This window comes from Strix uralensis, chromosome 5, assembly GCF_047716275.1.
Source record: "Strix uralensis isolate ZFMK-TIS-50842 chromosome 5, bStrUra1, whole genome shotgun sequence".
Taxonomy (NCBI): Eukaryota; Metazoa; Chordata; class Aves; order Strigiformes; family Strigidae; genus Strix; species Strix uralensis.
In genome coordinates, this window is record NC_133976.1 from 51,810,277 (window position 1) to 51,834,958 (window position 24,682).

General features: G+C 41.1%; 1 protein-coding gene across 2 annotated transcripts in view; it reads right to left on the reverse strand.

Moving 5' to 3' along the window:
* The window catches only part of TMCC3 (transmembrane and coiled-coil domain family 3), a 144,043-nt gene that overhangs the window by 42,284 nt on the left and 77,077 nt on the right, over positions 1–24,682 (reverse strand). Inside the window, exon 1 of one of the 2 annotated variants that reach the window (XM_074870761.1) lies at positions 6,134–6,331. The exons of the other annotated variant lie outside the window; for it this stretch is intronic. Coding sequence (XP_074726862.1) covers positions 6,134–6,211 — 78 coding nt within the window. The 5' untranslated portion in view covers positions 6,212–6,331. Of the gene's footprint in view, positions 1–6,133; positions 6,332–24,682 lie in introns of those variants that run through there. 2 annotated transcript variants of the gene reach the window in all.

Here is a 24,682-nt window from a genome sequence, read left to right on the forward strand (position 1 = left end):
GGTGCCAAAACAACTAAAACTGGACAACGGGCAGTGGCAATATTTTTAGCCTGGACAATGCTAGATGTCAAATCCAGCCAAAACCTCAAAGGCTCAGCCTCTATGTAAACATTGTACCAGGTGGTGCCTAGTTAAAACCTCACCTATGGAGATGAGGACAACAAGCAAGCTAGGGATCAAGAGCTGTTGGCATTCCCCTACATCTTCACTGGCAACTTGACAGAAGGACAACTACATGTCCTTCAAAAAGAAAGCAAAAATGATTTTCCTCCAGCGATCTTTTCTTTAATATACCTAACATTTAAAAGGTGATAATAGATCCCCCAGTCCTGCAAGCAATACCATTCACTGCAATAAGGACAAATCAAAAGCACAGCAAAGGAAAGGAGACACTGTACAATCTTCAGACACATTAATTTTCCAGGTGGAGACCAAAAACTATGAAAGGTCTAAATATAAAACTTCCAAACCTAAAAATCAGTTTAAACTTTGAAAAGAACATACATCCCTACTTCTGCTGACTGTTTAAAACTGTCTTCTTGGGTTGGAAGGGAGAAGACAGATTGGGTGAAAAAACAACTTTATGACTTATAACTCTACCAAAGAGGTTCACCTTGCAGGATCAAGGGAGCACAGCAATACTATACTAAGCTGTACAGCAACAATTTCCCCCTTTATTTTGTTTGACAACAACAAATTACACCTAGCACTGACCTTTGTCTTTGAGATGTATTTAATCCCAAAACTCAAAGTATACCAAAAAAGATACCAACTTTGTAAACTTCCTAGCATTCCTTTCTGGCACAAGCAAAAAAATTGAGAAGTTACAGTTTTCCAAACATTTCTACAATGACAATATAACCAAAACTGTTTTAAATGAACAAATGGGGCCTTTCTTCAGTACTAACCAGCTAATCTGCCATTTTGGGTTCACATTACAGTTATGGCTTCCCTCTCTTATTCCCAAAAACCCTACATCATGCAGCCTACTCTTTGACAGGTTTCACACATTTCTAGATACACCGTGGATTTAAAAACAATGCTTGAAAGTCTTAACAATATTCCATCCCATCAAATTATCTTTATCTTATGTCAAAACATGAGAGAACTCTGGAAAAAGTATGTCTAAATTCTTTGCGCATAAAATACATGGAGGTTTGGTTACAAGTCACACACGGTGATCTCTGCATTTAAAGGACCACCAGGAGATTAAAGCTCCTTTTCTCCTATAACTGTGGATGCAGTGGTCTTCTGTTTTAGGTCGAGGTTTTTGTTGCTGTTTGGTTGCTTCGAGGTGGGGTTTTTTTATGTTTTTAATCCTTCTAGGTCCCTTTATGTTATTTCCTCTAAATGTACTATGGACTTTAAGAAATAAAGGGAATTTAAGGACAGATGATGAAAGCAATTAGAGGCTTAGAATGACTTCCATACAAGGAGAGATTATTAAAAAGACTACCTTGCTTATAGACAAGATGAATGGGACAGATCATAAGAGAGACATGGAAAGTGAGAAGAGACATTCCACAGAATGTTTCTTCATCAGTAGAAAGCAAGTGGATTTCTGGGTTTTTTGGTTTGTTTTTTGTTTTTTGTTGTTTTTTGTTTTGTTTTTTAACGTAAGCCTTTTTGTGTGTGTTGTCGTGTAAGAATCAGTTCATACACAAAACACTGATTCTATTGGTAGTCTCACTAAAGCTGAAAGCACAAGAAGATTAAAATTAAGATTCTCTACTTGTTAATAAATAAACCACATCTGTTAACAGCTAAGGATTTTTGGTTTTAAATAGAGGAGGAAGTCTTACTATTTCAAATATAAGTCTACCACTAATAAAGTTCTGAATAGGGTCCAGTGTGCAAGAAACCATGTAATTAGGACTTCCTGCATCTCTCTCCAAAGCATCTGGTACTTGTTAAAAGCAGGACGTATTGCTGCATAGACTTCTGATGGGATGCAGTAAAGGAACTCACGTGTCTTACTTGTACTAGAAAAGGATTCTTCTCCTACAAAGCCATACGTATACATTTATAACCATGATAAAATCTGGAGGATTTTTGTTCTGTAAGGAGTAAGTGATCAAGAGTGAAGAGCAATGCCCTGATCAGCAGCAAAAAAAATTGTGTACACAGGTTTCTGAGGTCTAAATAGGACAACCTGGTGAGCATTCAGAGATCACAGCTTTAACAGAGCCCTGAAAGGCAGTCCTGACAATGCTCTAGAAGCAAAAATCAACACAATGAAGCATAAATTAGCATAGCCAAGCTAGTCTGAGCATCAGGAATGTTACTATTTCAACTGCATAGACCTCTGCATGGACTTACTGCCCAAGAAGCACAGTGTAGCCAGAATCTGAGCACCTCTAGTCTCCCACAGTACTCACTATAAAATGGTTTTGTTCCCTAAAGCACCATAACACTCTTTAGCTGTCCCGCAAGCTACATTCCAGCAACAACAGTACTTGGTGCATGACAGCTAAAAATGCAACCCTTCTTCCCAAATCTTGTCCTACTTTGTGGCTTAAATCCTGATTTGGAAAGATTTGGATTCATTTTCCAAGCGTTGTAGGAATCAACTAGTAGTGGATATGAAGCACAGTGAAGCTACAATAGCTGGCATTAGCAGAGGAGAACTGAAACAGTTTGCATAGCCGTATCGTCCACATTGATTCCACCTGTGCCACCAGAGCGAGCTGCAGTAATCCAGATTACAGTGACCAGATACTATTGACAAGGAGGGGTAGGAAAAGTCCCCTGGAAGGGTACCCTTCTTAAAGCGGGGAATGAATGACCAGAACCAGAACCAAGGTAACCACATGACTGTGAATCTGTACCCATCAAATAATACCAAAACTGTCAGGCACTGATACCATTACACTACAAGCAACAGTAGTTTTATGCCCCACTCTGTGCTGCTATGCACAGCATAGCTGGGCTCTCTTGTGACTTGTCCAAGGAAGAGAAAAGGAATCCAGCCTCTCCCTCAAAATACTTGGCCTCCTTAGGCAGCAGCGACTCCCCCATGTTACAAATAACACAGCTGTTTTTCATTAAAGTATTTTCTCTCATTCAGGTACTGGGAACTTTGCACCAAATGTGACATGGTTCATTGGAAAGTTGTTAGCAGAGCCCAGGATATATTTCAAATGGCCTCCAAGAAGAAGGTATCAAACAGACCTGTTGCCTTACACTGAAGAAGCTTTTTAGCTGCAGCAGGTATTTTAAAATCCTCTTCCCCTCAGATTCTACCGTTTACAAACTCAGGCTATATTCAGAGTAAGTTGTTCTAACACTTCTGCAAACTGAATTTGATGATGTTTTCCTACAGTATATACAGCTGCAATTTTGGAACTGTCTTCTTGCCTGTCCATAGAGGAGGCTTTACTTTCTCATAAGAAAAATCTAGATGGGCTTGAAAGACACAGGCAGTAACCTACAGGGCTGGAGAAGTCCTTCACAACCTGCCCACCTAAAAACTGGACTCAGTAGCCCATGTTATACAGACTATGAAATCCAGCAACTACTTTAACACCTCTCTTTTTCCCGGGCTTCATGAAACAGATCTCACCCTACTTACTATACACTGTCCCTATCCCGCTGACAAAACCAACTCCAAGACTTTCTTCATGCACAAACAAGTCTCCCTAGCTTGTTCAGGTTCTCTGAGTGTCCTCCCATCAACTCTGTATTGCTATGTTTGTGTTCAGCGTTGTTTTTCTCCATGAATGTTTGGGAACGGCTGCTTTAACTCCAGCTGCTCTGATGCTTTTTATTCAGTGTCTAACTGAAAAACATTATCCTGTTTTCTTGCTTCTTTCCTACATAATACCATCAGCTGTTGCTGCTCCAGTGCCTGACCATTTCCATCCCCTTGATTAAAGCAGTAAGAGGAATGTTGAAGTTATCCAGGTAATTCACTCAGGAAAAAATCCGATTTGTTCAGAATAAGCACAAATGGATTTAATGCAAGCTCTTGCCACTATCTGGAACATACAACCAGCTGCTACCACCTCTAGCAATTATATTACAAGTTCTGTGATATCTGACACAACTTGTAAAGCCCAAACCCTGGAGGAATGCAACTACATACAACTCTACAAACTTGTTACAGAGTTATATTTCCAGTTCTTGTGGTCGCAGGAAGGGAAGGAGTGGCTAATCCTGATTAAAAGAAACCCCAAATCAGACAGAAGCCCGATGCTTTCATAAAATTGTCTTAAGCATGAAGGGTTTTTTATTTTTCAATACACAAGCACAATACACAACACTGAACGTTAGCCATGATACTTTATGCTTTTAAGCAGAGCAGCTAGACTACAGAGTTTAGGCTTCAGGTTAACCTCTTAAATATGCCAAAAATCATCCTTCAAGGTATGTAACTTTCTTCCATGGCCACAGTAAGCTAGGTATACATTAGTCTTACAGCAAGAACAATGAAGAAAAACTAATCAGTTCAATTTTCAAAAAGAAAAACAAAGGAAATACATGAAATTTTTAACTCGGTTACAACTAGCATGTGCACCCAGCTTACAGTATGAAGAACACAGTAGACTCACAGAATCACAGAACTGTCTAGGTTGGAAAAGACCTTGAAGATGCTGAGGGAACTTGGGTTGTTTAGTCTGGAGAAGAGGAGGCTGAGGGGAGACCTCATCGCCCTCTACAACTACCTGAAAGGAGGTTGCAGAGAGCTGGGGATGAGTCTCTTTAACCAAGTAATAAGCGATAGGACAAGAGGTAATGGCCTCAAGTTGCGCCAGGGAAGGTTTAGACTAGATATTAGGAAGCATTTCTTTACAGAACGGGTTGTTAGGCGTTGGAATGGGCTGCCCAGGGCAGTGGTGGAGTCCCCATCCCTGGAGGTGTTTAAGAATAGGGACTCCAGTAGTAAAGCTAGAGTGTATGGGGTTACCTATTTTTAAAACATTTCATTATGCAACAACAATCTGAAGCACACCATCTCCTTTCCAGCACTGTCCATTAGTGGGCTGGAGGGATGAAAAGTACTGCTAATGTGCAGTACAGGAAAAAAACAAAACAAAACACAACAAAACACAAAGAAAGAACACAACACCACCACCCCCCCCCCAAAAAAAAAAAAAAAACAAACAACCCAAGCCCCGAAGAACCCTCCCCCCCAAAAAACCCCAAACCAGTCTTCCTTCACAAGTAGCTAATCCCTACGCTTCAAACTGTAAAGCTCCTTTATTGACAGATGCAGGCTGTCATCACGGAAAACAGAATTTGTCAATATCCCAAATCAGCTAGAACAACCTCCTTTTTCTTCACATCTGCCTGCACTGCATATGAAGAAAGAGCTGTTTGTTTTACACCTGTTTGAGCTGAGCATTTAGGTAAGAATTTGAAATCTGTGCATTAACTAAAGAGCCAACTGCCTTCATCAGCAGGACATTCACCACAAAGGCTACTAAATACGTGAAAGGATCACTAGCATTGCCTATACGTGTTTATCATGTATTGTATGAACAAAACATCAAAATAGTAAGAAAAAGATGAACTTGCCAGCAGACCGTAAGAAAAACTATACCATAAAGGCATACATCATGGATATACAGTGTGTTCTTACTTTTTCCATAGCACACACAGATACATCTTTTCTGTCGTTCACCATCCCTGCCACAGTTCTCTTTTAAATAACTTCAGGAAGGGAACTGTAATCATTCCCTGCTGCTAGACACAATCACCTGATGTTATTAAACAGACTTTGAGAAACAAGACCAAAACCACATATTCACCAGTGTGATCAGACACAGTGTCACTTTATTAGATCATCACCGCTGTTGACTTTGGTGAGTAAGTTCTTGCCTCCAACTAGTTTCTACCGTGGATATATCTTGAACATCGGTTTCTGTTATGTCAACAACCAGTTTCATTTCATTTCCCTATACCAAAGAGTAGTTAGAGTAGGAATATGAAAGAAGCACAGATAAAAACCTTCCCTTTAGATTGATAGCACAGCAAACGCGGAAACCTCTCAGGAACACGCTGCAGGTTGACGGTCGCCAGAGCTCGGCACCCGGGCCCACCGGGCAGCCCCACCACCCTCACTCACTTCGCCGGGCCTCCCGCTTCCAACGGTGGCCCCCGACCGCCCTTTCCGTGCCCTCACACGCCTTACCCGCGTCTTGCGGCGCCGGTGCCGCTCCGGGTCCGAGTACGTCCTGTCCACGGCCAGCGCCGTGTCGCTACCCGGCATGTTGCCCCGCCGCCGCCACCTCCTTCTCCTCAGCGGCGCCCACCAAAAGCCCGCGCACAGGTAGGGGTCCCGCCGACAGCCGCCCAACCGCCAGCCCAACGGCCGCGGGACTGAGGGGGCTCACGGCTGCCGCCGCGGTGCGGGAGGGCCGGGCACGCCCCTCCGGGCGTGCCCGGCCCTCCCGCACCGCGGCGGCAGCCGCTCCGCTTCTCCTCAAGCGGCACACCCGGATTAACCCCTCAGCGCTCCGGTTCCCGCCGCGAAGGGCGAAGAGGGCCGTCGGCCGCGCGTTGTGAAGCCTAACGGTCGGGTCGTGAGGGGATCGGGGCTGCAGTATTCCCCCGCTTCGGAAAAGGGAGGATGCCTGAGGGGAGAAGAGTGTGGGAGTGAGCTTTAGCCAGAGGGAGTGGGCCATAAATCGCTTTTTTTAAAAAAAAATTTTGAAGGCTGGTGCTTCTGGGGGGCAGCAGGAGCCGGGACAAGGATGATTTCCCAGGGGAATGGCCGGACAGAGAGAGGGGTGACAGTCCCATTCCTCCTGCTGACAGCCGCTGCTTTGGCTCTTCACCAAAGCTCCAGCTCTTGGAAGGAGTTACTGTCCAGATAAACTCAAGTGGCCACCTCGACTTCTGTTAAAAGAAATCTAGACCTTGTGGCTACAACAAAACCCCACAAAACACAGCACGTCCTAAAGGTTCAGAAGTCCAAAGGGGAAAGAAAGGAGGAAACCAGAAGTATTAAGTGTATTGTTCATTTTGGGGCAGACTCACTTGTAAGGGTTTGACTGCAGTAGCATAAGGCATGCTGGACATAGCTGAATGCTGCTGCTGGAAAACAATCTATACCCAGAGCTTCTCACAATAAACATGTTACAAAAATTCTGTCAAACCAACTAAATAATCAATCAGAGTCTGCATTTTCCAAAGTTCCAATGTTCAGTGGAACATGGCAACCAGTTCAGTCCCCAGTTCTGCACATTACACCCAGGAGATAAATCCTTCAGTGTCCCAGCACAGGGGAGCTTCAAACCATACTTGTGAACACCCAAGGAAAACATGTTTTCCAGGGCACGCATATGCCAATCTACTTAAATTCCTAAGAGTTCAGCAGGGTTCCTGACTGTTGCATTTATCTTCAAAATACCTACTCAGGAATGCATTTAAATCAGTAACACTTAACATAGTTTAAACTACTGAAACATGTAAGTAGAATACTGTTTTTATAATCACTCATTAAGTTGTACAGGAGATGTACTTTTTTCTTTTCTGGAAAAAGTAGACTAGTTGGGTTACCACTTCTACCTTGTTACACAAAGTAAATCTGAGTTCCTTCAGACTGATTCCTTTGCAACAGCAGCAGGACTTTACCCTTTAGATACAGTTGTTATGATGCTCATGCATGAATCACACTGCTTTTGTTTAGCTGGAGACAGCAACAGTCCCAAGGCATATACAAATACATAAATCAACACAGCTAACTATCCTAGGGGGAGCTTGCAGATTTTAAAAAAATATTTCCCTGCCACCATTTACATTTTTTGTTGGAATCTTATGTTCCGCGGTAACACTACTATCAGAGGTTAATTATCTGACACAAGGGCCTCCTTGGTGTTTTCACGTAATGAGGTCTTCAAAAATGAAAGATCTGAAAATCCAAAGTAAAAATAAATCCTAGACCTCACCTTCTCAGCAGGTGTTTCCTCTTCAACTCTAACACAAGTTATCCCAAATTCATAGTGAGTGGGTTTACTAAGGGACAGGTGATGACTTGCCATCCTTCCTATACTTCTTGCACAGCTGAATAAGATAGCTGAAGTTGGAAGGCTGCTGGAAAAAACTTTAAAATGGGAATGGGATTTCTTCAGTCCTTCAGCTCAGACATGAAAGTTAATTCATGACTCAAAATGTGCCAGAGGGTGGGGAACTCTGGAGGTAAAGGTCAGTAAGAAATTAAATAGGCAAATCTTGTGGGTTTGGGGTTTTCACTGAAGTCATAATTGCACATTTCCAAAGGGGACTGTGCAGTTTCCAACACCTAGGATGAAACATCCTTATTTCCTCAGAAACTTTCCGGAGTTTTTTAAAGCCTTGCCAGATGTAGTTGATCAAAGCATAGAGAGGGTAAGTAATTGGAAAAGGGGCACATAAAAGGCTTCATCTGCTTGGCTCTTTAGTAATACAAGGCTTATTATAAATCATAGTTTATTCAAAAGTTTTAAGAGTTTTATTTAAATAATATCAGCTTTATTTAAATAATACCAGACTAGCTACAAAATGATGAAACTTCTCTTCAAGATGAAATGAGGCAGGGATGTGCAATATGTATTTAGAGGCATATCATGTGTGGTTGAGCTCAGTAGTATTAACATACATGCTAATATATTCACGAAGAAAGCACTCTCTCCTAATGTAGCTTCTAAGAAGCAAGGATAATACAGTTAGTCTCGTAAGACCTCGGTGTTGCATTAGTCACACCTTCCAATCAAGCCTGTGGCTCCATTTGCTTGGGCTCTGCTCTCGGTGGTGGCAGTTACTGCCACGGGTACCAGCAACTACGGCTCCCATGTCCTGCACCAGCAGCAAAAGCCCTGGCCCTGGGGCGGTTCCTGGAAGAGCTGTGACCACAGGGCAGTGGGCTGGGCAACTAGGAACAACTGCTGCACACGGCAGCAAGTTATGGTGGAGGAGGAATAGCTGCTGGGTAGAGGCACCGGTCCCACAGGTCAGGAGAGCCCTTCCATGCAAGCTGAATTAGGAGCTGTTGCCATCTTGGCAGTCTCTGCAGGTACCACACTTTGTGAACATCTCAATAAATGGTTCTTTTCATATGCTGGAATCAAATCGTCTGCGTCTTCAGAATGTAAGTTTAGTGTATATCAAGCTATGATGCCATGCAGTTCTCTGGTCAAAGGCTGCTCTTTTCCCCCTTTGTTTTCCCCCCCTCACACACACACTGCTAGGTCCTCCCTGGCCTGTAGTAGGAGCAGAAAGACTCTTATTCCATGGCATGTTTGCAGAATACATTTCATTTTGCTTGGCTGAGCAAAGACAGCTCCCCCTCCTCTCTCACACACAGCTGGTTTGTACAGCTCTCCTTCCTCACTCCAAAACAGACATATGACTCCCTAAATGTGGCAGAATACTGCATGGTACCATACTTCTGACAGCCTCACCAGGTACTTCACTCACTGTTTTTTTCAAAACCCCACAGGGTTTGAATAAATGCTCATCCCACACACTGCACCTACTCTCAACTGAACCTTCAACCCACTAAAACAAATCCTTCCAGATACTGGCAGGAGCGTGAGGCTGGACTCATACTGACATAAATAGAAGTGGTAGCCCATAGATGAATTCTCTCATCGTTTATTCTTCTCACAAAGTATTTTTAAAGTTCATTTCTATGGTTTAAATTAATGATAAAAGAATTAAGTCATCCCAGCCATCCACTGTGTCAATTTTAAAGTTCAAATACCTCAAAATCCCCCACTGAATGCCCAGCTGTCCTTAGAGGCACAGACTAACTTCATCCTTTACCAGTGCTTTCCTTCACTTCAGCGTGTTGGCATGACCCACAATGCTTAACTCTTGATATTTACATTGGTTTGCCTATCTTTTTAAAGTGACCTTTTAAAAAATAATGCCCATTAGGAATGGAAGGTCTGGTTAGACTTAAGATCACTGTGCAAGGGTGTACATCACTGTATTCAGCTTTCAGAGGAACAGACATCAATACTGGGTTTGCCTGCATTGCCCTGTTTTAGGAAAATCAAATCTCTGGCGGGGCAGCAGAGGCACTGCCCAAAGCAGGCCTGTCAGGTGGAGCCTGAGCTTTCTACAGATGACTCCTGTGACTTCCCTGCGAAAGCCGCATCTTTGCCATCCATTTCCTGCTGCATGACCCTGCACAGCAGACACAGCAGTCCCACCTGTGAGCCACAAATCATCCACACTGATTTACACATAGGCCATGGAGGGAGACAGTGGGATTATTTAGCAAAACCCAACTCCCACACAATGAAATCCCATAGATGGGGTCGTACACACACACTGGGAAGCATCACAAGAAAGGAAACCTTTCAGGAGATGGAAGGTGTGGAAATCCTGTCATCCCAAGGCTGGCTTGAGGTTTGGCCCTGTTCTCTTTCCAGTTTATCATGAACCTGGCTCTTGGCAACTTACTTCTTTGGATTTCCACGACCACATTTGTAAAAGGAGCAGCACAGCACATCTTTCTTCTGCAGAGAACCTTGAGCTTTCCGGAATTAAAAATGCTATTATTAAATGTTGTGTTCTGATGTTGTTGAGAGAAGTGAAACATATGGTGTCAAGTGTATATTTCAAAGGCACAATCAGGAAGAAGGCAAAGGTCCCTTTTTTCCACAATGGTAACATCTGTACTCTAAACAGGATACTGGGGCTTCTTACGAGAGGCTTTTTAACATGCCCTCCAAATCTTTTTCCAAAGGCTTGTAGCAACCAGCCTCCAGGGAAAAGGTCTACGTGATGACAGACTGTCAGTGCTATTTCTAAGTCTGACGGCAAATGGGACAGAGCTGAGTGACGTCGGTCTTGCAGTTATCCGTGAGCACACTGTCACAGTTCTCAGTTTATCTGCCAAAGCATGAGCCTTTCACACCCACAGGAAAGGAGATACTCTGCCTGTCTGTACCCAGCACAAACTACCAAGGGATCACACCGAGACTTACAGATTGCGTTGCCAAGCCATGACGTTCATTCAGAAGATGTTGATAAACATTCAGATATCAAATTAAAATTTTAAATCAACTCCTCTCCTCATTAAGAAATGTTTTATGCACTTTCAGGATATAACAGCCATGGACACTCTGGGAGTACCCATTTTCTACACAGGAGAAAACTCCAAAACTAAGACTGTCATTGTGTATTATTGAGATGCATTGATAGGGGGTGAAGGGCAGAGAAGCAAGTGAAAAATTTCAGTTGAGGGTAACAGAAATTCTCTCTCTTCTTCCTTTTCCCTGCTTACTATCCTGTGTCCCTTGCTGTATGATGAAAGGCAATTTCAAGCCCTTTCCTCCCTAGGAATTTCTGCTACATAATTCCTCATTGCTGCCGCTGAGTGACAGCAATAGTGCAAACAGTACCTACAGGATGGTAGCAGTGTTTTGCATTTCAAATGCTCTGAATAAGAGTCGTCTTTTTAGCAGACTTGAATGCCAGCTGTTCTGTATACCCAAAACTTGCCTGGAGCCCAGCTATTTACATTAAAGATGACCCATGTTGCAGAGGCAAGTACAGAATTCTCCCTTGGGCAACGTGAGCGGTTGCCACTCATCAGCTTACACATTTTCTTCTGCCTCATAGTATGTGATTTGGGGCCCTTCCGGGAATAAGTATATGCAGCCTGTCTGTCCCGAATCAGCCACTTTGATATTGCCGTGAGGAATGCAGGACCAACAGCTGCAGCCTGTTGGCGCATAAAGGTGTACCCCATTCCAAAACACAAATGTGAACTTGCATCCAAACTGTTCAGACTGCAGCCAGAAGAGAGCCAGCCTGCATCTCCTATTACTGCATATCTTGGTGGTTACATCAGCACAACCTTTTATCCCAAATTAAAACAAAAAAGCCAAAAACCTCAAACTAGACATAGCCCATGAGCACAAGAATTGCTCTCAGGATGTGCCACCTCTACCCACTGCTCAGAGAAACACACGCAGCCCCCCCTGAAGTGGCATGTAGCTGGATAGCTGACATCTGAGCTCCTAAAGGCTCTGTAAGTCAATACACCCCAGCTTTCACCTTACTGTTTTATGGCTGTAGCTTCACAGATATCCCAGCTCAGTTTGTGGCTGATGGTTGCACACAGAGACTGTAGATTGTGCTGGACAGGAACCTGTTGATTTTATTTGTCTGTGAAGTGCGTTGCATGGCTGTGGCTCTGTATAAATTATGTCATGTTAAATGTGTGACATCAATTATTTCCATATCAAAAGACAGCATCAAATGCAGGATTAGGACCTCTTTGCCAGTCAACCAGAAAACTCAGATGGGTTATGACAGGACAGAAAAATTAATGATTATACAAGTAAGCCTACGCCTCTTCCCGGTAAGCGTTGTTACAACGCAGCCCTTTGGGTTTCACTACAGTAATTCCCTATCTACAGAGATGCAAGTTACAGGGACATGAAGCTCAAGTTCCCTCACTGCCATCAAACTTAACCACCTACAACTCATTGAACTACAGTGCTGGTAAATCTAATTTGATGCAAGATGAAAGCTTTCCTTTAAACCCAGGTGAACAGGGAAGTGTGTTAAGTTGGTTACCTGATCGGTTAACCGGACATTAGATAAATATGGTTAAGAGCCCATTTAAGAGGAGCATAATAAAACCTGAAAGCTCCTTCCAGTTTCATTCTCAATCTGCCAGACCTAAACATATGACATTCAGCTTTGATTTGGGTGACAGGGACTTGGAAAATTAACATCAACTAAGCAGAAAAGCCCAAAGGCCACTACATTTGACATAAATTTTCCAAGTACAACAAATATTTTAAAAGCAGCAAATTGCAAACAAAAACCCACAGCATAGTCTAGCATAGACATTTGGATTATGCTAAATAAATTTGTATGAACCATCATTTATAAGTATCCAGCAACATACTCCCTTTACTCATCTAGATATACTAATTTATCAAGGAACTGGTTCTGGGTTATTACTATGTATTACTATATAATTCTACACGATAGTTTTCATTGAACAAAGTATTTGCTGTATTTGTTTCTTGGTTGTATTGCTAACAGGTATTACATTCATTTTATTTTCACTTTATAATTTTTTTTTATGGAAAAAATCCAGGTTCATTGATTATAGATTTGCCAAGTGCCTCAATATGCAAGGCCTTTATCACATATTTCTGCATATTCCACAGCAAATTCACTCACTACTAATGTCCCAAAGATTGGGGCAGAGCTTCATAACTTCCTGCACGTAAGTATTCATTCTCAACAACATCAAACTGCAGCAACTGCATGTATAGGTTCCTGCATCAGAACTATATAATTATGACTATTGAAATCATGATTTAGATTGGCATTTAGATTTAGTGAGTTTAGACATGTGACTAGCTGATCACGGAGGCAAGTGATAAGATATAACATGATTTCTACTTTTAACTATCCTGGTGGTGTCAGATGCTTCATAATAGTTTGTGAGAGGATACAGATTTTAAGCAGAAAAAATAAGTCTGAATTTTTAACATATACTCATACTCATCCTTTTGGGCCTTTTAAAAAACAGAATTTCATAAACTATTATTCATTACAAAAATTTGGGGACAATTTTTGAAAGATTGAACTCTTCTGCTTTGCTCTTATACAACCAGTAAAATGAGATATCATACAGTACAATTTTCTTACCCCTGGGACCTGAGTTTTAGCAGGAATACATAAGAAGCAGCTTACTTTGCAATATTTTTGGAAACTGTAGCAACACAAGATAGAGTCCTAGCATTTCAGGGGAGTTTCCCCCTGAACTTCCATGAATGGAAAATGTTACAGCATGAGATCACTAGAAAATGGAACGGTAGAGATACAACATTTGCCAATAAACATTCCTATTCTGCTATATAGGAATATAATTTTCTGGAACAAAAATAATACCTTTTTTCCCAGTATAATTGTAACTGAGCTTTTCTTACTAAAGTTATATTCATGAAGGCTAGGATTTCTTTTTCTTTACCTCCTTAATCAATACAGATATGTTGGTAAGGCATTTATACATAAAGCAATTCTAAGGCAACAGAAGCATAGAGAGCCTCAGTATCCAGCCACCTGACAGCACTGCAGAAGACACCCTGCAGCAGCCAGACAGCTCTACGGCTGGAAGAAACTGAAACCCCACTGCCCTTCCAGCTCCCACTGTGTACTTGGCCCTGCCCATCACCAGCTAGCTTCAAGGGTCACTGAAAGATGAAGCTGTCCCTCCTCCTGTCTAAGAAATAAAAAAAAAAAACAAACAAACACAAACAATTTCAGCAGTAGGGTTTGGGTTGGTCTGATCTGGAAGGTTGGCAAGTAACTGCCTCTGCTTGAGCTACGAGCAGCTCTCCACTTCTTTTTTGTAACCACCTCAGGCCAACAATTTTACAGATGTCACACAGATTTTTCAAGCCCACTCCAAGAGCATGACATTATCAAGCATGATAGGCACATGCTTACAAATCAAAACAGAGGGAAAAAAAACTGTAATAATTATAGACTTACTAGTGAAACTGTTCTTTTACAATGTTCCCTTAAATTTATTTGTGCTTTTGTATCTCACACACAGTCTTATAAACAAGTTAATTAAGGTATTATAAAGGGAGAAATTGAATGTTCCAGCTTTCCTATTCTGCTAATAAAGTTTAATTATTAACATGTAGGTTTTGAAACGCTTGTAATTAGGAGTCTGGGTAGAAAGCATTGAAGCAATACATAAACTCTAATAGCAACATGGTATATAACATAAGTAATTAAGAGTTTTAGGGCCCAGGCATATAAAAGTTATAACAAAGTAGCACAGCTGAGGAGAAGTTGTATTACACAAATCAAGACAAACCCTTCAGAAACAAGTGGTATCCAAAGATAGAGGACAATGAAGGGAAAGTGCCTACCTTGCAACTCGCTCAGACGCTCACCAATTCCAATGGTTTTCAGCATCTCAAACACACAGGTCTGATACAATTATGAAACAACAGAGCATATTCTTCATTAAGACTCACAAAAACTTTGCATTTCTTTCAATGAAAGGTTGTCTTTTTTCTAAGCGATCCATTTTTTCATGTTTTCTATCTTTTAAAACAACATATCACAAACCTTTCACTGATAATTTAACAGGAAAAAACTCTTCAGAGAGTTTTTAATTTTCATTTAACTTACTTTTTTGCTACAAGTTTTCATGACAATAACCTATCATTTTCCAGCAGTTCTGTGCCATTGAAACTCTAGGCATGGTTTGAGGATTTACTTAAGCCAAAAGGCACAGTTTTGCGTTGGCTGGTAAGCAAAGTTGTTCTGGTCACGTACCTGTCGCTCTGATGTAACTGCATGGAGAGTAATAGCAAGCACCTGCAAACGGGCGCTCTCTATATACACCCCTGTTGCGTAGATGAAGAATGATCCCAACTACAGGTGGGGCCTCCCGACAGCACAGCCACCGGCTGACATCAGTGGCCTTGAAACTACCAGCCCCGGAAGGTATCAAGAGGCCCCAGGGCCATAAACAGAAATGGCAACTTACTGATACCGACCTGGAAGCAACCCACGCGGGCTGCCCATGGGCAGTAACATAAGCAGAAGAATATTTATACTATGTACTTACACTGCAACAAAAACCACTGACTGCTTGGGTGCCACTGTTTCAGAGTCAGTGTGTAGAATTGATGACTGGTGGTCTGTAATGCTACACATGTATGTACTATCAGGGCAGAGAGATGTGCCTTTAATGCCTGTGTTTGGTCTAATAGCTTAGCCTTGAGGCTGGGTTGTAATTTGGATGGAACAATTGTGAGCTGCTCAGAGAGCTGATTCAGGTGAAAACCTCTAAACAAATTATTGATTGCAAAAATACATACATATGAGTTTTATTAGCTCCCTCATCTGACTGGCTGCACAGATCCTCAAGCCGTGGTGTTGACTCAGGAAAGTGGGCAGGGAATCATGCCTGAGGGCAGAAGGCAGAACCTAACAGAAGTCAGAAGTAAGGACTAAAGTTGATCATGCAATCATATTCTCAGTTGCCAAGGGTTTAATTGTGTCATAGAATGTTGGGTACATATGTATCCAAAGACTTAATATCAATATACTGTGGATCTTTATGAAGGTTAATTATCCTTGTAAAAGATACGGAGTGAGAACACAGTCAAATGTTAAGCCATCTAACATTTATGGAAATCTGTAAAAGCATGGGCGCCCCAGAATGAACTATTAAACCTTTAAAATTAACTATTTTCTCATTTTGTAATAGAACTTCAATAATAGTATGATTCAGTCAGGCCTTGGAAAAATAACAAACAGCTTCATCTAAGCAAAAACCTAGCAGAAAGCTTCAGAGTGAATCTTCTGGTGAAGCTGAGATCAGCAATTATATTAGAGTATCACAATACCAGCTGCTGAAATTATGATGAGTGAAAAATGAAAACTAACAGGACTGCCTGAAGGACCAAGAATAATGCAAACATGGCATTAGAACATCTGTGGAGATAAAGCATCTGAGGTATGCAAACAATTATCTGGTTTGCTAGAAAAGGGAAAAAAATCATTTTATATAACTCAGATAAGCGACCCACCAGGAATATGCTAATCTTCTCTAAGACTGTGTCATCTCCAGAGGATGCTTCACTAAATCTGTATAAACCTTCCCCTTGCTACCAGTAATGAAATTTCCTTCAGTTATCTGGACTTCATCTGGTCAGTCCCCAAAACCATAATGTATTTCTTTTTCTAAGGCATCCAGTAGTAAGAAATAATAGCGCATCTGTACACAACTCAGCTTAATGATGCAGAGAAGAAGTAGATAAGCTCAACTAAATCAGCAGGGAATTCTTGCATTCCTCTGTAGTGAATGGACACAGGCAGCAGAACAAACATTTAAAAGTTAAACAATGTCTCTAAGCATTTAAATAGCTTAAAGTGAATCCTTTTCTTAAGATGAGAATAAAAACAAACGTTTACTAACTGCTCTCAGCAAGACATCTTCAGCCCATCTATCAAAATCATACAGCAATTTTAAAACAAGAGATTAACAGACCCCACATCAGCAGGTTTCCCCCCACAAGGTGTATTTTCTATTTATAAATAACTTTTTATTTCCTCTTCGTGTGCACAGAGCTAAACTCCCTGCAAATTGTTTGCATTGCAACAAACCTCTTTGTGACTTGATTTCCCCAAAACTTCTTGACACAGCCCTCTTGTTTCTTTTTGTAACTTCTAGAGCTACGCACATACAAATGCATGTTGGTAACACATGCATGTGATCATTTTCCCCTCCCTCTAGTTTTTCAATATTCCTCAGCAGCTGTGAATGACATTTCCAGCAAACGAATCCCTACTATTTTCAACATGTCTTCATACTGCCCTGCAATCTCAGAAATAAGAAAAACACTAAACAGAAAATTTTCAGGTTAAGAATACACTGCTCAAGCTACCTTCTCTGTGTTCATTAGGTATTCTATAGACGTGCCTATGTATAAATATACATTATTATTTTATGCCTCCTCAGTGCTTACAGCATTTTATAGGCAGAGCGAGCGGTTTCCATGTGGCACTGCATGGTGTGTAGTGGAAACACCCATACCACGACTTCTTGACTTCAGTCTGTCAAAAGCCTGAGCAGTTGTCAGCTGGGCACTGTGTTGGATGGACAGGAAATAGTAAAACAGGGCAGTGGGAAGGAAGTTAACGGTTTGTTTGAGAAAGGATGTACCACCAGCCTTGGTACATTTTTACCCCAAGAACAAAAAAATATAAGTAGACTTGTTCTGCATGTTGCAGATTGATTGGATGGGTTTCTGAGCTGATTTTTAGTAATTAATTCTTGCAACAGATTTTTAAAACGTTGTGAAATTGGGACAAACCTTTTGACTTCTGTGAATATTACCAATTTCCAACAGCTAAGGACCTTCCCAAATCTCTTCTATTATTGCCAATGGGGTTTAATTCAATAAATTGTGGACAGCCATTAAAGCAGGGAAAAAAATCAGTCCCATAATTGGAATGAGGAAGTTCTCATGTTCTACAGAACCATTCAAATAAGATGCAGCATTAGTGGCTGTAGTTTACTACTGCCCTGCCGCAGATATGCAATAAAACCTTGCTTTCAGCAATGTATAGATGTCTATGTATAGATACATATATATACATATAAAAGAAAAAATATGTAATAACACCATTTCTTGAATCAGGAGTATGAGAAGCTGTATGAAAACTTGCAGTTTTAATACTGAGCAGCTGCAGTGTTTTCTTATTAATAGGTGGGCTGCAAGCTAGCAGGAGCACTTCCACCAGGACAATGTCTCAGGAGGAGGGAAGAAAGACATAATTTGTTCTAGCTGGCTTTTCCTAATTCAATTTACTAGGATTTAATTGAATGAGTCATAAGAGCCACATACATGACAAGAGTTTGTTCCCCATAAGAAATTTCAGAAATATGTCTCTATGTTTCTGTATCTATGTTACCTCTCTGATTCAAATCTAATGATAGTAATTAAACTGATTTTGATCATAAAGGATTTGATCAGCATATAGTGCTGCTGCTTAGACAAACAGGGATTCCTACATGAGACATCACAATTTAGTTGGACCTTGTAGATCATGCTGTCAGTATTGGTCAGCATCAGTCTCTGGAGCAGCTGTGGCAGAATTTACCACGTAGGTGAAATACCTGCTACAATGGATACTCAGGACTAATTTTTTGGACTTTGAATTTTACATAGTTTTGCAAAGACACTGATGTATTTATGCAAGTACTTTGAAGCATATGCTGACCTTGTCAGATCATGTGGCATGTGAGAGAGAACATGGAAACTATTTTCGATATTTTAGAAATGTGCACATACAAGTTATTGACTTAGTTTATGGCCAACGGCTCTTCTGTAAGGTTATTTCAATGGCACACTGATATTTTATCGAATTATCCATCACTCAGGGCTATATTACATGCATCATTTATTAAAACTTAACTTTCCCTGGATAATCTACTCGGTCTTTTCACTTCATTTTTAATGTTTTTCCTTAAAAGAGAACTGGAAAGTATCAAGGTGAGGCACTAACAAACAACAGAAAAAAACCACAAAGTTAACTTTCAGATACAGCCACAGCACTAACACTGTTAAACAGGGACTCTGAAAAGCCTCTTGCTGCAATCTTTTATTAATATTCAACCTTAATTTTTCTGCATCCTTTGATTTTGTGGCTTACTTAAAAGACTTCATACATAGAGGGATCTTTCAAATATCAGTCTGAAGGATATGTATTTTTTAAAATATATATAAATTGTTTATAGCAGTTGTGCTTTAATATAACACAAACAAATATATCTAAGTGATATTGTTAAGCAAATCAGAGACAACACTGTTCCCAAAGCAGAACCTTTTGAGCTCTCTCTGTGTTGGGCTCCGTGCTGCGGTCGGGGGTATTGTCGTGAGCAAAGAATGAATTTCACCCCTCAGACAGTTTCCTACTAATCTCACTTCTGTCAGCCTCTCTGAAAGATGGAAGACAGTGGATGGATGTGTTAGATGAATTTTAAATAAATCATAAGGAAGATGGTGTTAACTGGGTCGCTTCTTCTGCTGAAGGCTGATGCCTCAGCTGTGTACTGATGGAAATTGTCAGCACAGATGGTTTGTTTTGACCACGGTATGTCATTTAAATGTTATAATAATAACAGAAATTGGGTTATTTTGTGGCAGCAGCCTGCTTTCAAGGGAAGTTTAAAGCACGTGGGCACTGAGAAAGTTAGAACTGATACTAAGCACGGCAACAAAACTCAGCAATCTGCTGCGTAGGTGATACTGCAAGACACATGAAAGCTTGCCTGAAACAATCCACAGCATCTGTTAGTGTGCTGTAATCCAGCGGTACTATATGTTTTAAATTTGCCCTGAGGTGAGAAAACTCAATGTAAACAATCTCCTTGTATTTGTCAACATTCCTTTAAATGTATCATGATAACTGGAAGCCTAAAAAATATAAAACCATTGTGCAAGGCACGTGTTTTAACCACAGCTTCAGCAAAAAGAGTGTTTTCTTGTCCCAGGTGGAGGACAGTGAGCACTTTCTTTCAGTCCAACATTGCTTAATCTGCCATGAAGTTACATGCCTGATCCTTCCCCAGGAAGACCAGAGAAGGACAGGGCTGGGGTGGCAGATGTCACCTACCATGTCCTTGAGGAGCTGACATGCAGGCACATGTCCGGCTCCATCCACTCATGGGGTGGGTGAAAACCCTGCCAAGAGATATTGTTGCCTCCACTAACATGATATGATAAATTCTAAGCTATTTTTTCTGTTAAAATCTGCCTGTGGCCTTATTTACTAATGCCAGTTACCCTGGATAAATGCCAGCAAGGACTGATTCACAGCAGTTCATCTGGGGAGGATAAGACGTGGACCCTTGGTAGCTCCATCTTTCTGTTGCTATGCTTCTCAAATACTTTCAGATGTTACACTGTCTGTACGGGACCCTGAGGACTGTCATAGGAAGTTACTGGGACACATACAATTTTGTAACCCTTCTCCAGGTGTATTTTTACAAAATGGAGACAGGGACGGAGACAGGGGAACAGGCTCAGCGGCTGAGCCTTACTTGGAGGCCTTTACACAAGAAGCAGAGACGAATCCTATGTAAGAAGCTGACAGACAAAATAGGAGAGCACATGGTACTCGGCATCTGCTCCTGTGCAGGGTGGAACAAGAATGGAAGAAGATACTTAAAACACTTTGACAAAACTTTCCTGCTTCACGGGCAGCCTCCCAAAACAGCTGCTACCTTCACCTTCATCTATGCTTCCCAAGAATGAAAATAAAACGCATAGCAACAGGAAAGGAAATCTGCAGTAACCTTTCAAATTCCCAGAAGCAGGAGTATGCAGAAACACTTTTTTATGCCTTAAAATTTTTATGTAACTTGAAATGTCTGTGTAGTCTGCAACAAGTCATTTACCTCACAAAAATCTCAAATCCCTTTAAAGCTGCAGACGTTAATGAAACTGTGAACCAGAAACCCATTTCTATTGATTTTTGTTTCCTTTTGTCTGCTGTTGCTGTAAATTTGTTTCTCATTCAAAAGACTTATTTTTAACCCATGTGTTGCACCATCATCTGGACATACAGGGAGTAGAACACGATAGGACATTGAATAACTCAGGGGAGGAAGCAGCAGTCTGGGAAGAGCAAGAGAAGAGACAGAAAACCTGAGTGGTGGCTATAAGCTTGCATTTTTCAGAGCAACAAGCATGTTGGTTTGTTAATACACCACCATCCCCCCCTTTAAGTTCCCTGGGGAAGACGCTAATTGTGGAGAGGAGCCAGTGAGACATGGCAGCACCACCTGGCACACACAACATGGGAGCATGCAGCAACACCAAGCGTGACTTCTCACTGACCTGCAAAGTCCCCAGCCTCTGGGGGGGATGCAGTGGGCTGTGCAAGTCCCACACCAGCCAACAGAGGGTTAGGGCAGGTTACAGGGTCCATATACCACCATACTTGGAGGAGGTGTCAGGTAGGGAGATGGGAGCTAAACAGCCAGGTGAGAGGCTAGTTAGCTCTGCCACTGTAAGAGGCCCAGAGGACTGCACCATCCCTCCCAACAGACATAACATCATCCCCTGATGCTTCCCTATGGTCACCTGGAGCAGGGCAAAAGACGGATGTTTATCACAGAGCATACCTCCAGATGTGCTTTTCCCCAGCCTCTCTGAGGGCTGCTGCAAGACAGGACAATGTGAATTGGAAAATGGCAGCATAGGAAACACAGATGTCTGTAACTTGCTGGAATATGTTTTGATATCCCGTATGAACCCTGTAGCTTGTGTGTAGGATCTGCCCATGTTGTAAAACTGAGAAGCAGCAATGTATTTTTAGAATGTTACTGCTGGTCTGTAAACCATTTATCTATAGTCTAGCACAATTATCATGGGTTGGGTAGCCCCCAGGTTCCTCAGCAGTTAAGTAACCTGTGTAATCAAGTGAAGATTTAAATTCTCTCATGATCTTTTTAAAACATCATATTAAAAAAAACCACAAACACACAGCATAGATTGGAAGCATGTACATACACACAAAAAAGTAAACTTCAATGTTACCTAGTAATTCCTTGCCCACATTTATCCAAGGACAGCAAAGGCAGTATTTCTAAGCCTCTCCCTTTCTTATGATCATTATACAACAAGATAATTAAGTTCAGCTGAAGTCATCAGTCTTTAACTGAGTTTCCAGCCCTGACAACAGAAACCTGTGTCTGATCTTTGATTCACAGAAATGTTTTTAACCTTGTTTCCACCCACCACTACTGTTATAAAATTCCCCTAATGTGTGTTGGCTGCTTATTTTTCTCAACCTTTGGAGGCTGTAACACTGTTCCTTCACAAGGCTGATCTGTAAGACTACCAAGAAAGCAGGCATATGGTACAAGGTAGTTCAAACAATTTAGGATCAATAATTAAATACAAGACATACACACCCCAGTTGTAAGCTTAGTCTTAGCTATATTTTTCCTAATATTTGACTGCTGAATTCCACTACCATAAAAGTTTTCTTAAAGGTGTGGACTATTTGAAGCTGCAGAGCAAAAAGAACTGAAAAAAGAGGGATAAAATATGTCAAGGAGAACAACATGCTAACCTTCTAAGACAAGTCTAGTCAGGCATAGTGAATCACAGAGAGAGAAATCACGGCTGTGCTTGAAACCACCATCACAGACTTTCCTTTACAAGCATCTGGGTAACAATATCAACAAGATGTGGAACTTTGGGTTTTGGCTACCAGGATGACTAATGCAAATAAACCAGTGCAGCAAAGTAGGTCAGAGTCACCACTTCACCTGCTGCTCCCAGAGTCACAACAGGCTTGCTCTCTTTTGCTTTGATTTCACGTTAGTTTGGCACTTGCAATTATTTCATTATTTCAAATAACTCCAACATTTTACATGGAGTTTATTTCTCCAATTTCTTCATTTTAGTCATTGTATTCAGGTGCACAACAAACGGTCCCTGGTTTTACACTGATAAGCAGAAGAGCCTTAATTACCATGCCAGTTAAAATTGTAGCACAATTACAGGGACAATTTTCTCTGAGCAATGGGCATTCACAGTTGAAGGTAATGATTAAATTTCTGCAAAAAATGTTCTTTATTTTGAATTACTATCAGCCAGCAAAGTACTTGGAATGCATAAATTAGACTCCCCCAGAAAATAATATTCTGGCAAATAGTTATTCTAGTGGCAACTAGAATTTTGAGTGGATGTGTCTCTTCCCTATTTTGTGGAATTTAATAAAAATGCCACCACAGATAATGGGCCATAAATAGAACTTAGATTTTCCTATTCAGTTAGTATTCCCTCATCTAATGAAAACTATTTGTGTCAAAGTAAGATCTTACTTAATTTTCAGTAGGCATTTAAATAACCTACCAAGTAATGATGATGCAGAAGAAATACTGATATAGACTGTAAATTAAGAACTGTTTATTACTTTGTACCTATGCAGTTGTTTACAATACTTCTGTAATCCTAGTTGGTCTTTAACCACTGCAGTGATAAATCCAGTGCATCATAGTGCAATGGTCAACTGAATTAGCAACTTCTCACTTTAGCCATGTTCCTACTCAAGAAGTGCACTGCAAAAGGCATTGTGCAACCCAATGAATGCAGTGTAAGCAGCTGACATGCTGCTCTGAGTCCTGCAGACCTGGAGCCAGTCACACCTCCCAGAGTATTTTGTAGCAATCCCAGGTTACAGCAGCCCACATGTAAGATGCGTGAGGTCTGTTCTAAGCGTAGCTGAAACCCAGAGCACACCAGCCCATCAACTGCTAACCCCAACAGGGTCCCTTGTGCTGCTGCTCGTGCTCACAGCACACCTCCTCCCTCGGCTGCCCTCAAAGCTGTGCAGGTACCGTTACACTCCCCAGATAATGCTGTTACCCATCAGCATCATGAGTTCATCTTGAAAGAGCAACCACAGCCTAGAAGTTGGTCTTCAGCCATGGACAATGTTGGGGGTTTTTTAATTTGGATATACGCAACCTTTTTTCTTTCCAGTTCACTGAGACAATTCTGTAATTTGTGACTATATCATTGTAGCTTCTTGTGCATTAAAATAAGGCTAATGATAAAAGTGACACACTTCTCTCAATGCTGTCACTAAAAATCCATGTTAACACTCACTGGTTAAAAATAAATAAATAAATAAATAATAGATAAACATTGAAACAAAATTTCTAAAGCCATCCATGAATTTGCCTAAGCCAGACAGTACTGGCAGCGTGGAGAATCTGGCACATAGATTTGCAGCCAGACATTAGGGACCACGCTGCCCTGGCCTTTAACATCAGTAAAGCAGTTGATTGAATCAGAATTGCAAAAAGCTAACTTGAAAATTAAGTTGATGGTAACCTACTAATTAAAAAACCTCACAATGGCATGTGGCTACAGCTTCGATTCTATTGCCACCTACAGGTATTTTTCTCTTCCTTCATTACAAAAAACAACGCAGTGAAACATGCTGTCCTGGCACTATACTCTGATAAAGTCAATCGTTACCATGTAATTCACTGAACATGTAACATCGTCAGCTCTCTGGGTACAAGCTACAACTGAACATCTACTGTAAGATTCAGTAAACTGCTACTCACTTGAATGAGGAAAAACGTTAAAAAATTCAGTGGCAGAAAGGCTAAAAATATAATTTCTGTTTAGTTAGACAAAAAAAGATTCGCTCTACATGA